Raw genomic sequence first — 18389 nt, 5'->3', positions numbered from 1 at the left:
AATCAAGAATCAGAGGCTTGGGCGCCTGGGTGGCTCAGTGGGTTAAGCCGCTGCCTTCGGCTCAGGTCATGATCTCAGGGTCCTGGGATCAAGTCCCGCATCGGGCTCTCTGCTCAGCAGAGAACCTGCTTCCCTTCCTCTCTCTCTGCCTGCTTCTCTGCCTACTTGTGATCTCTCTCTGTCAAATAAATAAATAAAATCTTTAAAAAAAAAAAGAATCAGAGGCTTAACCAACTGAGCCACCAACCAACTGAGCCACCTAAGTGCCCCAATATTTGATGAAAGTTAATGATGCATAGGAGAAGCAATGATCATAGTGCACAATGGAAACAATAGTTCTCCATTACTTACCCTATAGCTCCTGGGATCTCTTTACCCTCCCACCCCCAGAGGCCCATACCCATCAGGAAAGGAGATGGTAAAATTAGGACTCTGTCCAGAAGTAGAGGTTGCAGGAAGGGTGGGGGTTACAAGAACAAAGTCAAGAAAAAAATGAGATTCAGGAGCTGTGCAAAGAGTAGAAAACCAAGCATCATGAGCCCCATTGGCACCTGAACTAACTTTTGCAGCCTGACTTTATACCTTTCAGTATCCCTTTTGTCTCAGAAACCGACCACTAATTACCAACAGTATTTATTAGACAGTTATACTTTGAATTCTCCATTTCCAACTCTTCTTTTCATTAATTTTTGCCAAAGAAATTGAAGCCATCCATTGTCAGCTTTACTTGTCTTCAAAGTTCATCAGTGCTTGCACTGTAAAGAAATAAGACTGTGAGGCAGTCTTCAGGATCCGAATGCCTGTAGACCCTGCTTCTCCGGGTTCTAGGTCCCCACAGAAAATCTTTTACTTTCATTAAGCTCTATGAGTCAGTACTCTTTGCCAGAGATGAATTAACCCAGATTAAAGAAGCTACTTTGCTCCTTCTCCTTTCTTTCACCCTGTTTCTACCCAGAGAACAAGTGGGGAGGACAATTGGAAAGAGTAGGATTAACCTGAAGCAGGCAAAGCCTGTCTGTGACATCCTGCTCTAAATTCCATGTTTCACTGGTATAAATTCCTCTAATTGCCCTCCTGTGCCTATCCCGCACACATTTTTCTTCCCTCATTGTTACTTTCACATTGAGCTGATTTCAATTAGATATGAGTAAGACAAACTACTCCCTGTTAAGTTATAAAAAATGACCCTTAACTTTTCCAGTTTTTGTATTTTTAGAGGGAGAATTTATTAACCCCAATTCATCTCTCAGTGGTAAACTTTAGGGGAAAGAATTTTGAGCAAGTAGTTTTCCACTTAAATTAACTCTACTATTTAAATAATGTACATACTTCTCTTTGCCTAGGCTGACACTAGAAGGGGCTGATAAGAAGAAAAATGTTTAATTCATAAACCTCTTTTGGGAGCTGGGAGCAGTGGGCCCTTGTGAGCTCTCTGCTCACTGTCTAATCCCCATTGCTACCCAATTTGAGGTTGAGGCCCTACCACTCAGGTCTGAAATATGCCCTTGAGAGAGCAGAAACAGGTCTAAAAGGTAGTGGACTGCACAAATGGAGCAAGAGTCCACCTTATCCTAGCATCCAACAACTGCAGTTGGGAAACAAACTCTCAGACCTCATAGCATTTAGGTTTTCCCTACTGGAGAAGCAAAGCTTCAGGTTCTCTCTAGATTATAAAAAATCAGGACATAAGAATGTAACATATCAAACCAAGGAATCACATTTTTAAGCGTGAGGTGGAAATTCACAGGCTGAAATGCTGAAATAGTGGACACCCTTCTCCTTCTCCCCAGTTATATATTATTCCAACATGCTACTCTAATGTACTTAACCCCTGGGCCCCATGACTGCCCTAAATCCATACCTGCAAACTGCTGCAACCGCTTACGCTCCTCTAAGTTATACTGAAGCTTTTCTAGCAACTCAAAATATCGGAAGAGTGAATCTCTGGGCCAAACAACGCGGTCATCCTGATCCATTTCCATTAGTCCAGGCAGATTCTGGTGCACGTGAGTCTCCCAGTCCAATTGACCTAGAGGGAGGAATGCTTCTTAAACTACATGTCTAGATCTGTGGAAGTTGGGTAAGAGCTAATAGATCCTATCATGTGGGGGAAAAGCAGGGATGCAAGAGTAAACAGGAATCAGGGAAGGAAAAGGGAACATCACCAAGAGACTGCTTTTTTTTTTTTTAAGATTTTATTTATTTATTTGACAGAGAGAGATCATAAGTAGGCAGAGAGGCAGGCAGAGAGAGAGAGAGGAGGAAGCAGGCTCCCCGCTGAGCAGAGAGCCCGATGCGGGACTCGATCCCAGGACCCTGAGATCATGACCCGAGCCGAAGGCAGCGGCCCAACCCACTGAGCCACCCAGGCGGCCCAAGACTGCTTTTTATAGTAAGCAAAGACAGCCACAGCCACACTTACCCAAAGTGAAGCAGAAGTACAGGGGAAATGAACAAAAGCACAAAATCAGACTAGTGGAGAAAACTGGGAGTAGATACAGTGGGAGAACTCCTATTAAGACTGGGATGTCTCCTCGAGGAGTCTGAATTCAAATGAAAGAAACTCTGCTTACCGATGAGGTCTAGATATCTGGATTCAGAAGAGGAGGAATAATAGGAAGATGAAGATGAGGAAAAAGAGGAGGAGGAGGAGGAAGATGGGGACTTTTTCATTTTTGACGAAGACTCTTCTATTTTCAGTGCAGATGTTCTTGAACCCTCTTCATCAGCACTGTGTTTACACTCTTCTTCAAAAGCTGCTGGTAAGACCAAAGATTCCCTTTGTTGATTGGGATCTCTATAAGTGAAAGGAGAAATTTTATTCCTTCAAATACGTTTATGAGATGTGGCTAGTTCTTTCATTATGCTGGCCCTGACCCTTGCCATCCCCTGAAGCTGGGACTTAAGGTCATGAGGGCCCAACCACTCCCAAAATTCGAGCTTTTAAGCACCTCTGACTTCAACGATCCCGTGTAGTATCTCCCTATTAGTGCCCCTCACCACATAGCTTCTGTGTTCCATTTTACTCAGGCTTCCACATTCTACACTCCACCTTATTTTGCTAAGTTTTAACTCCTTGCTCTGTAGGTCTATGCCCATTTCTTTTTTTTTTTTTAAGATTTTATGTATTTATTTGACAGAGAGAGATCACAAGTAGGCAGAGAGGCAGGCAGAGACAGAGGAAGGGAAGCAGGCTCCCTGCTGAGCAGAGAACCCAATGTGGGGCTGGATCCCAGGACCCTGAGACCATGACCCGAGCCAAAGGCAGAGGTTTTAACCCACTGAGCCACCCAGGTGCCCAGGTCTATGCCCATTTAACCACAACTATAGCTTTGCCCCCTTGGTTCTATCTCTTGAGAGGCCCCAAGCCATAGCTCTTGGACTTTTTATCTTCCTCATCTACAGTCACTCCTTGGTGATCTCTTCTCCTGAGTTTAAATGTCTTCTAAATGCAAATTTAAGCCTCTAGTCCAGATTTCGCTCCTCAATCTTGACTTGAATATTCAACTTTAACTCACATATCAGCACCTGAATGTCTAATAGACATCTCAAATTCAAGCCAAAATGAACTCTTTGCCTATCAAACCTCTTCTACTCACAGCCTTCCCCATCTCAGCTAATCTATCCTTCTAACTACTCCGGCCAAAACTTTGGAGTCATTCTCAACTCTTCTCTTATACTCCATCCAATTCACCAAGAAATCCTCTTGATTCTACCTTAAAAATACATCTTTTCTCACTGGTATCACTCTTATCTGAGCCATCATCACCTCTTGCCTGGATAGCTTTAGCCTTCTAACTCCTCTCTCTGTTTCTTCCCATTCTTCTACTGTGCATCATCAGCATAGCAACCAGAGTAGTCCTTCTTCTTATTTTTTTTTAAATTTTATTTATTTATTTGCAAGAGAGATCATGAGTCGGTAAGAGAGGGTGAAGCAGGCTCCCCACTGAGCAAGGAGACCAATGCGGGGCTTGATCCCAGGACCCTGGGTTCATGATCTGGGCCGAAGGCAGCAACTTAACTGAGCCACCCAGGCACCTGAGAGAGAGTAATCTGTCTTAATCTGTCTTCATATCACTGCTCTACTTTGTGGCTCTCCATTCCACTTAGAGTGAAAGTCTAAGTCCCTACAGTGGCCCTCATAGCCCTACAAGATCAGGTGCCCATTATCTCTCTGACCTCATCTTCTGTCACTCTCCCCCACTGGTAACCCTACTCTTGTCAGTGGTTTCTTTGCTGTTTTTCAAACACATCAGCTATTCTCTCTGCCTATAAAACTCTTCCCACAGATTTCAATACAGTAATCCCCTTCCCTCCTCCATGTCTTTGTTCAAATGTCACCTTTTATTTTTAATTTTTTAATTTTTATTTTTTAATAAACATATAATGTATTTTTATCCCCAGGGGTACATGTCTGTGAATCGCCAGGTTTACACACTTCACAGCACTCACCATAGCACATACCCTCCCCAATGTCCATAACCCCACCCCCCTCTCCCAACCCCCCTCCCCCCAGTAACCCTCAGTTTGTTTTGTGAGATTAGAGTCACTTATGGTTTTTCTCCCTCCCAACCCCATCTTATTTCATTTATTCTTCTCCTACCTCCTTAACCCCCCCATGTGCATCTCCACTTCCTCATATCAGGGAGATCATATGATAGTTGTCTTTCTCCGACTGACTTATTTCGCTGAGCATGATACCCTCTAGTTCTATCCATGTCGTCGCAAACGACAAGATTTCATTTCTTTTGATGGCTGCATAGTATTCCATTGTGTATATATACCACATCTTCTTTATCCATTCATCTGTTGATGGACATCTAGGTTCTTTCCATAGTTTGGCTATTGTAGACATTGCTGCTATAAACATTCGGGTGCACGTGCCCCTCCGGATCACTACGTTTGTATCTTTAGGGTAAATACCCAGTAGTGCAATTGCTGGGTCGTAGGGTATTTCTATTTTCAACATTTTGAGGAACCTCCAAGCTGTTTTCCAGAGTATTGCACCAGCTTGCAGTCTCACCAACAGTGTAGGAGGGTTCCCCTTTCTCCACATCCTCGCCAGCATCTGTCATTTCCTAACTTGTTAATTTTAGCCATTCTGACTGGTGTGAGGTGATACCTCATTGTGGTTTTGATTTGTATTTCCCTGATACCGAGTGATGTGGAGCACTTTTTCATGTGTCTGTTGGCCATCTGGATGTCTTCTTTGCAGAAATGTCTGTTCATGTCTTCTGCCCATTTCTTGATTGGATTATTTGTTCTTTGGGTGTTGAGTTTGCTAAGCTCTTTATAGATTTTGGACAGTAGCCCTTTATCTGATATGTCGTTTGCAAACATCTCCCATTCTGTTAGTTGTCTTTTGGTTTTGTTAACTGTTTCCTTTGCTGTGCAAAAGCTTTTGATCTTGATGAAATCCCAATAGTTAATTTTTTGTCCTTGCTTCCCTTGCCTTTGGTGATGTTCCTAGGAAGATGTTGCTGAGGTTGAGGTCGAAGAGGTTGCTGCCTGTGTTCTCCTCAAGGATTTTGATGGATTCCTTTCTCACATTGAGTCTATTTTCGTGTGTGGTGTAAGGAAATAGTCCAATTTCATTTTTCTACATGTGGCTGTCCAGTTTTTCCAACACCATTTATTGAAGAGGCTGTCTTTTTTCCATTGGACATTCTTTCCTGCTTTGTCAAAGATTAGTTGACCATAGAGTTGAGGGTCTATTTCTGGGCTCTCTATTCTGTTCCATTGATCTATGTGTCTGTTTTTGTGCCAGTACCATGCTGTCTTGATGATAACAGCTTTGTAATAGAGCTTGAAGTCCAGAATTGTGATGCTACCAACTTTGGCTTTCTTTTTCAATATTCCTTTGGCTATTCGAGGTCTTTTCTCGAATAAATTTTAGGGTTGTTCCCTTTCTTTGAAAAAAAATGGATGGTATTTTGATAGGAATTGCATTAAATATGTAGATTGCTTTAGGTAGCATAGACCAAATGTCACCTTTTTAAATGCAGCCATCCTGACTACCTTGTTTAAAATTATAACCCATGGGGCATCTGGGTGGCTCAGTGGGTTAGGTCTCTGCCTTCAGCTCAGGTCATGATCCCAGGGTCCTGGGATCGATCCCCACATCAGGCTCTCTGCTCAGTGGAGAACCTGCTTCCTCCTGTCTCTCTCTCTCTCTCTATGCCTGCTTCTCTGCCCACTTGTGACTTCTGTCAAATAAATAAATAAAATCTTAAAAAAAAATTATAACCCATCTGCAATCCCCACCCTATATTCCAATCCCTTTTCACCTATTCTATTTTTTTCATAATGCTTATCATATTTTAATATATTAACTTACTCATTTATATATTGTTTATTGTCTCGTCTCCCCCCCCACGGTATGTAAGCTCCATAACAGGCATTATTGCCTATTTTGTTCACTGATATAGCCCAAGATCCTAATGGGTATTCAATATTTATTTCTTGGGGCACCTGACTGGCTCAGTTAGTAGAGCATTTGACTCAATCTTGGGGTCGTGAGATGAAGCTCCACATTGTGTGCAGAGTTTACTTAATTTTAAAAAAATTATATAAATAATAATTATTATTATTGCTCAATGTGGGGTTTGAACTCATGACCCCAAGATCAAGAGTCACACACTCTGCCAAGTGAGTCAGCCAGGTACCCCTAAAATAATTATTTCTTGAATAAATTTCTTGTTTTTCTTTCTGCTTTTGTCCACTGCTATCGTCCACTGCTGAGCACTCAGGGTCTAGAATAACATCTATTTCATAGAAGGTATTTGTATTAGTTTCCTATCACTGCTGTAATAAATTACCACAAAGTTGGTAGCTTAAAATAACAGAAACTTATTCTCTCACAATTCTGGGAGACAGAAGTCTCATATCAAATTGTCTCCAGGACCATACTCCCTCTGGAACCACTAGGGGAGATGATTCCTTACTTTCTTTAGCTTCTGGCAGTTGCCTAGCATTCATTGGCTTCCTTTGGCTTGTGGTTGCATGACTCCAATTCTCTAATTTCTATGTCCATCTTCACATCTTCTCTTCTTCAATGTCTATGTCTTCTCCTCTTCTGTCTTTTATAAAGGACTTTTTCACTGCATTTAAGGCCTACCTGGATATTCCAGGATGATTGCATCTCAAGATCCTTAATTGCATCTGTAAAGACCTTTTTACCAAATAAAATCATGTTCACAGGTTCAGGGGTTAGAACATGGATATTTCTTTTGGGGGGCCACCACTTAAGCTACTACAATAAATAGTTATTGAATAAATGGATTATCTCTCAAAGTCAACCTTTGTCTTTGGTTTTCTACCCTCTCTTCCTTCACATTTGTCCATCCCAGTTCACATTTACACTCCTAACCTGGTATCCACTTTGCTTATGCTTGACCTCATTACCTCAGGGGACAGGTTTTGTCTCCTGCAAAGCAAAAAACACAGAAGAGTGAAGAGAGTTATACTGATGCAGGAGCATGGAAGGGAAAAAGAAAACAGTTCAGACCATAAAGTGAAGAAAACTGAGGAGAACACATTGATGTAAGAGGTGAAAAAGAGTAGGAAAGTCCCAAGAGTGGATAAAGAATCAGGCAATATTTGAGAGCTAGGGAATTCTAACCCTGGGGCAAATCTTCTGTGGAAGAGAAGGGAATAATGGGTTCAAGGCCAAGGAATGGAAACAGGGAATGAGGTTGGGATACCCTTCAGAACTAAACTTGAGTTTGAAAATGGGGCAGCAGACCTTTGGATAATCTGCCGCTTGAATATGTCAGCTTTATGCTGAACCTCCAGATGTGTGATCTCCTCGTTCAGCTCATTCCTGATATTCTGGAAGTTAGTAACTGCCCCAAAGGGCCATTAGGAGTTGGGAGATTGTGGTGAGTAGACCTGGGGAGAGGGCTTAGGTGGGGAGAAACCAAGTGAAATATCCATTCCAGGCCCCAAACCTTCCTGCTACCTCAGGTTCTCTCTATGCATAATCTCCCAATCCTAGCTTTCATCCTAATTTCTTCCTAGCCACCCCTCACAACCAAGTTTCCTCTCTTCTGTGCTTACCCATCATGGCTACTATAATGTTTCGAAAGATAATGGAACCAAGTAACAACCAAAGGATGACATAGATGCTGCTGAAGGCACGGCTGACTTCAGGAACCTTCCAGATATCCTGAAGCAGTGCATACCAATGGTCCATGGTGAAGAGGATGAACACTGTCACGAGGGAATTCAGCAGGTCCCTAGAGAGAAAGGAGGTATGGGTACAGACAGAACAGAGATCTAAATCTCTAAGAAACAGTATTTTCTTACTCTTACAGCAGTCTAAGAACATTTCTTTGTAGTTTGCTCTGACTTTGGCTTCTTTTCTAACAACTTTTTAGCTAAGCGTTCTTCAGTTTGCAGTTGTTTTGTTAGGTTTTCCTTTATCCTGAATAATCCATGAATATCTCTCACTATTCCATTATTGTCTGGAACATAGTAGGTGCTCAGTAAATAGGTACTGGCTGAATTTTTAAAGATTGAATGAATCACCAGCTACATATGTTTTTTCTAAGTTCATTCTTCACTGTCCTATGGACTTCATCGAACAGAAGATAACTTAAAAATTTAGCAAACATCGGGGCGCCTGGGTGGCTCAGTGGGTTAAGCCTCTGCCTTCCGCTCATGTCATGATCTCAGGGTCCTGGGATCGAGTCCCGCATCAGGCTCTCTGCTCAGCAGGGAGCCTGCTTCCCCCTCTCTCTGTGCCTGCCTCTCTGTCTACCTGTGATCTCTCTCTCTCTGTCAAATAAATCTAAAGAAAAAAAATTTAGCAAACATCGTTCCTATTTAGTTCCTTGGTATGAAGTCATTCTTAAGTAAATGGATAGGTATGTGACATAAACATGTGATCCCAAATAATGAATAATAATGAATGTGCCACAAAAGATCTCAGGAAGGTATCTGAATTTTCCTTCTTTCCTTCCTAGTCTTCCATATACAATTTATTGAAAATATCAGGGCCTACATTAGATGAATATTTAGGACTCTCCCAACTCAATACTCTTCTTAGTCTGATACCTAAGAGGTGCTGACAAGATTGGATTCCAATTCATGAATAACATTATCTCATCTAAATCCAATTGACTATCTACCGGCAATCACCATTCTCTAGACAAAGATCTTATCAGGATTTTACTTTTGAATTAATCTAGGTGTGTGCATGTGTAACCATACCTAGCCTTTGAGGTAAAACCAGTGACTTCAGAGTCATAGTAGCCTGTGTTGATCACTTACATTGTGTCAAAATCTGTGCTAAGTGCAAAAATGCATTACTCTTATTCCTATACTCTGATGAGGTAGTGCTACTATTATTTCCACTTTTCAAGAGGTAAGTGAGTATAGAAACCAGAGCTTAGGCACTGGAGTATACTACTATCTAAAAATGGCTGAGGAGGGGATGTTTCAATTTCAAAATCCAGAGCAAACCTGGAACTAGTCACCCTTTCCTCAAAATCAGGGCTACTATTACTTAGTATTCCTTTGCTTTCTTTTTTCTCCTTACTGTGTTCTATTCCAGTTCCTTACAATAGACCATACTTTTTGTATTACTTACTTTGGACTAGCTTTCCAGTCTCTTGCCCAAACTCTCTCCCCCCACCCTCAATTCTCCCCCACCCCCGTCCTGCCTACGAGAAGAACATGGAGTACTCCAGGTCCTGGCGAGCTGAACGGGTGTAATCCTCAAAGAAGTAGACACCAGTCACAGCAAAAATGTAGAAGAAGATGAGCAGCAACATCAGGAGGAAGGTCATGCTCTAGAGGCCATGACCTTGAGTCAGAGGCAGGCCAAACTAGGCTGATTCCACCTACAGCAGAGTTAAGCCCACCCTGGCAATCCACCCCCCCACCCCCCCACCCCCACCCCCCGCCAAACCCTCACTTCCACTCCCAAGTCCAGTTTTCTCTACACCACAGCACCTGTCCCCAGCCCTTTCTCATCCAATGACATTTCATACATCCCTCTTTGATCCTCCCAGCCTTGTTTTATGTTAAATTCCCATGTTTATCCACCCTGCCCAGTTGGTTTAGCTGCAACAGTCAAATCACCTTGAGAGCCCTCACCAGGGCCAAAATAATGACTCGAATTTGACGGAATCGTGCAAAGAGTTTGAGAGACCTTAGCACCCGGCAGATCCTCAGCAACTGGAGCCACACAGACTGGCCTGTTACCCCCACCAGCACCACAACCTCCGGAAGCAGGGACTGTAGGAAACACACAGATTATGAGTAAAATGTACCCAAAGCACCCATGCACAGTTACCCCTTCTTCTTCACAGTTACCCCTATCTCATCATCTTCATAGTTCCTTGGGCATTATCCCTTGAACAGCATTCTCTGAGGACTATTTCCAATTGAGCCTTCCTCTACTAAATTACTTAAAACCCTGCACTTCAAAGGGGATAAGCACAGTGCTTATCTCATTGGGTTGTCAAGTGGTGAGAAAATACTTAGAACATGAAAAACACTTAGAATGGTGCCTGGCACTTAGTAAGTGCTTAGTAACTGGTAGCTGTTCTTGCTGGGGTAATGTTGTGGTTAAATTCTGTCTTGCTACTACTACCAACAACTCCTGCAAAGACTGACTGAAATTTTTAAAAAAATATCAAAATAATGACATTCTTCTTGTGATCTAATTAACTTTCCTTGTCACTTTGATTGACCTAGGCTCATTCCTTAACCCACCAAACTAATCCTCAGGATATTTATCTTTACCAATATGGTGACAACAAAGTCAAAGACATTCCAGGCATTCTTCCAGAAGAGGAAAAAGCTGGATATCCACATAAGAAGGATCTCCAAGATGAAAATAAGCAAGATGAACCAAGCTGCCACCTCCAGAGTCAGCTTGAGTGACCACAATTTGGCGTTTGAGGATTCAAGCAATTCTGTGAGAGTAGAGCAAAGGATGAATAAAGGTTAAGGAACTGGGAAACCAAAGGGTACATAATGATCAGAAACTATTATAAACCACAGTGTGCCCATTGCTGTTCCATTTTTCTTTGTTTTTCTTAACATTGATTTTTTTTCAACCTGTGAAATACAGGAAAGGAAAGAATTGACCATGAAAAACAGCTACAACTCTTCTCCCTGCTGGTATCAATATGCCTAACAGCTGCAAGTCACTGCCTTCCCACTCGGGGGTCACACAGTAACCAAGGGATTGCTCTCTTCACCACCACCACTCTTCTGCTACACTGGCACTCCAGTCCCAAACTTCACAAAGAAGCTATGGGCCTTGAGAAAAGAATGAAAATGTAGGGTCATGATATGAAAAGTCTTTGATAAGGAGGTATGAACAAGAAGCCAGATTCATGAGACATACGAGCTATAACAAGAAATTATTTGGTTCTTAGTATGCCTGGGTGGCACAGTCAGTTAACCTTTGCCTTGGCTCAGGTCACGATCCCAGGGCCCTGAGAAGGAGTCCCATATAGGGATGCCTGCACAGCGAGGAGCCTGCCTCTCCCTCTGCCTGCTGCTCCCCCTGCTGGTGCTCTCTCTGGCAAATAAATAAATAAAATCTTTTTAAAAATTATTTGGTTCTTTGTTAGTTTTTTTTTTTTTAAGATTTTATTTATTTATTTGAGAGAGAGAGTGAGAATGCGTGAGAGGGGAGAAGATCAGAGGGAGAAGCAGACACCCCATGGAGCTGGGAGCCCAATGCGGGACTCCACGATCATAACCTGAGCCAAAGGCAGTCGCTTAACCAACTGAGCCACCCAGGCGCCCTATTTGTTAGTTTTTAAAACTTTCCCATTCTTCTCTAAAACTTATTTTGTCCTGGGAAGAAAATTAAATCCTATACATTCTCTCTAAAACCCTATTATCTGCTAATTGCTATTCCTCAGCTTATTGCCTTCATCTTTCAACCCTCTTCATTTCTTTTATGCATTTAATGGATGTATACCACACGGTAGGGAAAAAAAAAAAACCACTGAAATCAAAATGGGCTTAAAAGCTAAATAATAATTTAATATGTTTCTCTCTCTCTCTCTCTTTTTTTTTAAGATTGCATTTATTTATTTGACAGAGGGAGACAGGGAGAGAGGGAACACAAGCAGGGGGAGTAGGAGAGGGAGAAGCAGGCTTCCCACCGAGCAAGGAGCCCCATGTGGGGCTCCATCCTAAGACCCTGGGATCATGACCAGAGCCAAAGGCAGATGCTTAATGGCTGAGCCACCCAGGTACCCCTAATATGTTTCCCTTTGAAACAGAACAATCTGAGAACCTCCAAGTGCACTATGACTGATATCCTTGGCAGTTAATGGAGATTACAAGAACATATTCAATCACTCTGAACAACACAAACTGCTGTCAATTTTGAAAGTCAAATAGTTTGAAATTGTAACCGTTTTTTGGCTGGTTATATCCATAATATTAAATTTAAAAACATATAATACAAAAAAAATAAAAACAAAAACATAATACATAAAACACATTTGATTCCCACACCAAACAACAAATAATGTCACTTAAAAATTCATTTGTGCACAAATATTGTATTTTTTTTAAATGATGAGAGGAGAGGGGTGCCTGGGTGGCTCAGTGGTTAAGCCGCTGCCTTCGGCTCATGTCATGATCTCAGGGTCCTGGGATCGAGCCCCGCATCAGGCTCTCTGCTCAGCAGGGAGCCTGCTTCCTCCTCTCTCTCTGCCTGCCTCTCTGCCTGCTTGTGCTCTCTCTGTCAAATAAATAAATAAAATCTTTAAAAAAAAAATGATGAGAGGAGAAAAGAAAGAAGATTTGGCTCATTATATCCACAATGAAGTAAGGAACACTAACGCTATATAAAGTATTTGATCAGATGAATGCAATTTATAGACTCTGATGAAGATCATCTTGAGGTAAACTTGCAGAATTATTCTTATATATAGCACATCAAGATATCTCTAAAACCTCAAAATCAATGTAAAAAATTATGACGTTATACATGAATTTTTTTGTTGTTGTTGGAAATAAGGACTATTCACACTTGCAATGTGTTATTTTCAGAAAATGGATTGCAAATGAGTCAAATCTTTCTTTTCTCCCTCTCATCATTTGGAAACAAAATGTGAAAATTATAAAAATAAGCCAACTGATGTTTAAAGTGAATAGTAGAATTACCAATATCATTGTGAAAGTAGATTTTTTCTTATACCGTAAAACATAATTAAATTTTCTCCACACCTTAACATTTAAGATGTACTTAACATATAATACATAATGCTGTAATCCTGAAATTAATGTTATTTGTCAATTATATCTCAATGTTTAAAAAAGAACAAAAACTTAAATTAAAAAACATATAATATATAAAATAAATATATTTGATCCCTGAGCCAAACAATATATAATGGCCTTTAAAAATTCACTTTGGGGGCGCCTGGGTGGCTCAGTGGGTTAAGCCTCTGCCTTCCGCTCGGGTCATGATCCCAGAGTCCTGGGATCAAGCCCCACATCAGACTCTCTGCTCAGTGGGGAGCCTGCCTCCCTTCCTCTCTCTCTGCCTCTCAGCCTACTTGTGATCTCTATCTGTCAAATAAATCAATAAAATCTTAAAAAAAATTCACTTTGGGGGTGTCTGGGTGGCTCAGTGGGTTAAAGCCTCTGCCTTCGGCTCAGGTCATGATCCCAGGGTCCTGGGATAGAGCCCCACATTGGGCTCTCTGCTCAGCAGGGAGCCTGCGTCCTCCTCTCTTTCTCTCTCTCTCTTTCTGTGATCTCTGTCTGTCAAATAAATAAATCTTTTTTTTTTAAGATTTTATTTATTTATTTGACAGACAGAGAGCACAAGTAGGCAGAGAGGCAGACAGAGAGAGAGGGGGAAAGCAGGCTCCCTGCCGAGCAGAGAGCCCGATGCGGGGCTCGATCCCAGGACCCTGGGACCATGACCTGAGCCGAAGGCAGAGGCTTTAACCCACTGAGCCACCCAGGCTCCCCATAAATAAATCTTTAAAAAAAAATTCACTTACGGATAAATCATATATTTCCTTTATTTTTTTCATATATTTAAAAACAGCAGGAACACTTACAAAATGGCAAAAGTAAAAATGTGCTAATGTTATAATTTTTAAAAGTATATTATACACATTAGAATACAATATTTAATAATATGCTAGTCTGAAATATTACTTCTACTTCAATTGCTTCTTTTTCTCATAGAGAACTAATGGAATGATTAAACTCCTAAGGAGGTTTACAAGTTTATAGTTGTATTACTGGGAAACAAAATCACAAGACCATAAAGATTTGGGATGGGGCACCTGGGTGGTTTAGTTGGTTAAGCACCTAACTCTTTTGATTTCAGCTCAGGTCATGATCTCAGAGTCATGAGATGGAGTCCCATGTTCAGGCCCTGGGCTGGGCTTGGAGCCTGCTTAATAACCTTCCAACTCCCACCAGCATGTGTACTCTCTCTAAAAAAAAAAGAAAAGAAAATTTTGAAAAGGATGGGGAGCTTTGATCTATAGAACTGTTTGTTAATTACTATTTTTTCCCCTATCTATAACAACATTCTCTATGATCTGGAAAATTGGTTTTTTTAAAAACTTAAACAGTCTCAATGTTTATCACATGAATTGGCCTATTCAAAGACATCTGTTAGTCACAAATTCTTTGCCTTTGCAAAATCCCTACTGCCTTTCTACCATGAGAATGTATTTAATAAGATACAATTTTGCTGAACTTGTCAGATAATGGCCACTCAAGGAATCTACCTATCCTGTAGCACAGTGATCATGTTTCATATCCAACTGTTTTACCAACTAGAATGGTTAGTGCTATTCTATTTTTATTTGTCCATTAGATCCAGGAAATCCTGACATTTATGGTTGTTTACTTTATTCCAAGGCTTAAGACTATACCCTTAACACCACAAATACATGCCAGTTATTATACAAAAAATGGGAAATAAGGGTGACTTACTTCAAAATCCTCACAATGGGGAAAAAATAAAATACGTCAAGATACAGGTGTACCTGGGTGGCTCAGTTGGTTAAACATCTGACTTTTGATCAGGTCATGATCTCAGGGTTGTGAGATCAAGCCGCACACCATGCTGCAAGTCATCGCTGAGGAATGGAGGCTGCTTAAGATTCTCTCCCTCTCCCTCTGCCATTCCCCTCTCCACACACATGCACACTTTTTCTCCCTCTCTCTAAAAAGAGTAAGTACTTCAAAGTATATAGCATACTGTAGTGGGTATCAAGTACTATTTTTGAGCTGATTGCATTAAAGGACCATTTTAAAATAGGAAAACTCCAGGTGCCTGGGTGGCTCAGTGGGTTAAGCCTTTGCCTTTGGCTAAGGTCATGATCTCAGGGTTCTAGGATTGAGCCCCGCAGAGACCTGCATTGGGCTCTCTGCTCAGCAGGGGGCCTGCTTCCCTTTCTCTCTGTCTCTCTGCCTACTTGTGATCTCTGTCTGTCAAATAAAAAAATAAAATATATTTTTTAAAAATATATTTTTTAAAAAGTCTAAAACAAAAAACCTTAAAGTGGGAAAATTCCCTGAAACAATGAGGATGAAACAAGGAGTAAGTATTTCTACTGCCCTTTTCATCATTTTTTAATACATATTATATTTATTCATTTGAGAGAGAATGAGACCGAGCACAAGCAGAAGGAGAGGCAGAGGGAGAGGCAGAAGCAGACTCCCCGCTGAGCTGGGAGCCCAACGTGGGCCTCTGTCCCGGGACCTGGAAATCATTACCTGAGCTGAAGGCAAACACCTAACCATCTGAGCCACCCAGGAGCTCCCTTTTTATCAATTCTGAGCAGTTTGTTTGAGATGATAATCAAATGAGCCATTGATTTTCCAGATGATCTTTTGCTTTTAATACATTTCATTTTTTAAAATTTTTTAAAAAGATTGTATTTATTTGACAGATAGAAAAGACAAGTAGGCAGAGAGGCAGGCAGAGAGAGAGGAGGAAGCAGGCTCCCCACCAAGTAAAGAGTCCGATGCGGGGCTCGATCCCAGGACCATGGGATCATGACCCGAGTCAAAGGCAGAGGCTTTAACCCACTGAGCCACCCAGGTGCCCCAGGACTGATTTTAGAATCATTTACTCTTTAATCATTTTTTGGCTCATCTAATATTTTAGTTGTAGCTAACTTTACATACTTTGTGAGCTTATTTGGACTGAACATTGAATATACTTGTAAAAAATGTAAATGTTGCATCACTCACTGATAGGCACTAATATCTCTAATACAAAAGGCTAATTTAAACAACTATTAAACTAAACTGACACAAGAAATATAATTGGTCTTCACATCTTTGGTTGCCCATAAGTCTATTATACTCTGTGTCTAGATTACTTTATATCTACCACTCTCGAGAGCCCTTCAAATATTTCAACATCTTAGCAGTTGCATAAATCCTACTCCAAGACTTAATATAATTGTCTCTATCACAATTCAAATAACATTCAAAAATTTAAAAATGATCAATTTATAGGAAAAATGACCCACAGCCACTTCCTTTTCCATCCAATGTCAGTTCTCAGTTCTCACCTATTTCAACCATCAGTACAATCGTATTCAAAAAGATGAGAAAGATGATGAAGTTTGTGAAGAGAGGACCTGTTTTCTCTTAAGGAAACATACAGAGTGGAATTCTTTCTTATACAGGTGGTATCATAAGGGCAAGAAGAGAACCAGTGAGGATTAGTTTGGAAAAGGGAAAATAAGTCTTCAGGCAGATGATAAGGCAAGAGAGGCAGTAAAGGCATATGATTAAAAATAAGGGGTACAAAAGGATACACTCAAGGACCCATCCAGCCCACAAGGAAAGAGGTGGCCTCTGACTGCAGCGCACTCGAAGCCTGCTCATCAGCCTCCGGCCGTGTGTAATTTGTCCTGTATGTCGAGGCTTTATGGAGAATCGCACCAGCTGGTGTTGATCTCCCAACATAACCTTCTTTTGACGGGAAGGATCTAGACCAAAAATTAAAAGGGACAGTGGATACATATAAAGAGAAGTCTCTTGGGGATATGAAGAACAGGCAGGACCAGGGCCAGGGATACTGGTTACATAATGGGTCCCCTAGTGCAGAGGCTTGCCTTGCTGTTCTTTCTCACTGCAATTAACATTAGTTTAGAATACCAGCTAATTTATCACTTATGACCAACACTGTCCATGCCCAAGAATAAAGGCAGCAGGTTCAACCCTCAAAATTTTTAGTGTCTTGTAAATAGAAACTTCCAAGTTGGCCAGGGCTAGTAGTTATCCTAAGCCTAAAAGTGAGCGATCTCCTGGGCTCAAAGAGCTTTCTTTACAAAGCCTTTGATTTATCAAGTTTGATATCATTTACAAACTAGCAAGCCAGCCAATCTTCCCTGAATTTTTCACCCTTAAAATGGTCGCTGCTTTCTACACTTTGGAGGGTGTGGTGAGGAGACTTAAATCTCTGGTAGTTAAGAAACAGGCTGCTGACCAACTATCTCTCGGATAGTGTGTCGTGGCACAGCTTGGCTCAAGCCTTGCAGATGCTCGATGAGAGAGAAAGTATCAATGAGACGTGAACGAATGGCATCCGCTCGGGGCAGTTGCACGTGTCCTATAGGGTGACTGGTGGCCATGTCTGTAAAATAATGGAAAAACCAAGTGTCATTTCATTCTTGGAGAGGACCAAAGATTAGAGGTTTACTTCTCCTTCTCCCACCCTTTCTGCCCTTAAAGAAGTCAAACACATTGTACCAAGACTCAAGGTTTTCTGAAACAAAAGGAGCAAAGAGTCGTAAGAGAGACATTGCACAGTAGACTAAGTGGCCAAGCACTTTCACTTGTGTGACCACAGGGCAGGTATCCCAGGGCTGGACAAAGAGGAAATCGGAGCAGCACCTGGACCTGAGGTAATTGGGCAGTGCAATGAGGAGGAGGAGGGGCAGTGGGACGACTTAAGGCTGCTCCCAAAAGACAAACCAAGAGGAACTGGACAAATTGTAGCAGCCTGGCATTTGGAAAACAGGTCCTGTCCCAACTATGTCCCCTCAGGTGCAGCCTCCATCTCTCAATTCCCGCTTCTGGGCCTCATCTCAGCCAAGGCTCTCTTCCACCCACTCAGCCCCGCCTTCACGTCTCGGTCTCCGCCTCCGCCTCAGCTCTGGCGCCCCCAGAACTCAGCTCTCCCCACGAAAGATGAGCTCACGGTCGGCTCCCAGCGCCTCGGCGCCCCATCTCTAGCTCGGCCCCGCCCCACTCCGCCCCAGTCCGCCCCGCCCCACTCCACCTCACTCGATCCCTGGGTTCCGGCTCGCAGGCGGGCACAGCCTCAGCCCCAGCCTCCGGCCCAGGACCCCTCCCAGCCCTGCTCGCCCGGGCGCCTGCCGCCTCGGCCCCGCCCCGCGCTCCGGCCACTCGGC

The 18389-nt window shown here is 42.1% G+C and overlaps 1 protein-coding gene across 1 annotated transcript; it reads right to left on the bottom strand.

The window, feature by feature from the left end:
* Positions 1–723: 723 nt before the first annotated feature.
* Positions 724–18349, bottom strand: CATSPER2 (cation channel sperm associated 2). The gene is made up of 13 exons (XM_044229852.1): positions 18257–18349; positions 17462–17608; positions 16788–16961; positions 16539–16607; positions 10753–10925; positions 10087–10242; positions 9670–9794; positions 8059–8237; positions 7745–7844; positions 7370–7426; positions 2574–2797; positions 1862–2029; positions 724–755 (listed from the first exon to the last, which is right to left on the bottom strand). Exons 2-13 carry the CDS (start codon positions 17604–17606, stop codon positions 724–726), a joined length of 1602 nt encoding a protein of 533 aa, XP_044085787.1. The 5' UTR covers positions 17607–17608; positions 18257–18349.
* Between the last annotated feature and the right edge of the window lie 40 nt (positions 18350–18389).

Source organism: Neovison vison, chromosome 13, assembly GCF_020171115.1.
Source record: "Neovison vison isolate M4711 chromosome 13, ASM_NN_V1, whole genome shotgun sequence".
Taxonomy (NCBI): Eukaryota; Metazoa; Chordata; class Mammalia; order Carnivora; family Mustelidae; genus Neogale; species Neogale vison.
Note: the sequence above shows the minus strand (reverse complement) of the source record. Positions and strands in the feature narration are given on the sequence as shown.

Excerpts from the sequence above, each read along its gene's own strand:
- CATSPER2 (XM_044229852.1), bottom strand. The coding sequence starts at position 17,606 with ATGGCCACCAGTCACCCTATAGGACACGTGCAACTGCCCCGAGCGGAT. Across the intron at positions 16,962-17,461 it reads CACTATCCGAGAGATAGTTG|ATCCTTCCCGTCAAAAGAAG; the intron begins GTCAGCAGCCTG and ends TTTTTGGTCTAG. Across the intron at positions 7,845-8,058 it reads CATTATAGTAGCCATGATGG|TTACTAACTTCCAGAATATC; the intron begins GTAAGCACAGAA and ends CCTTTGGGGCAG.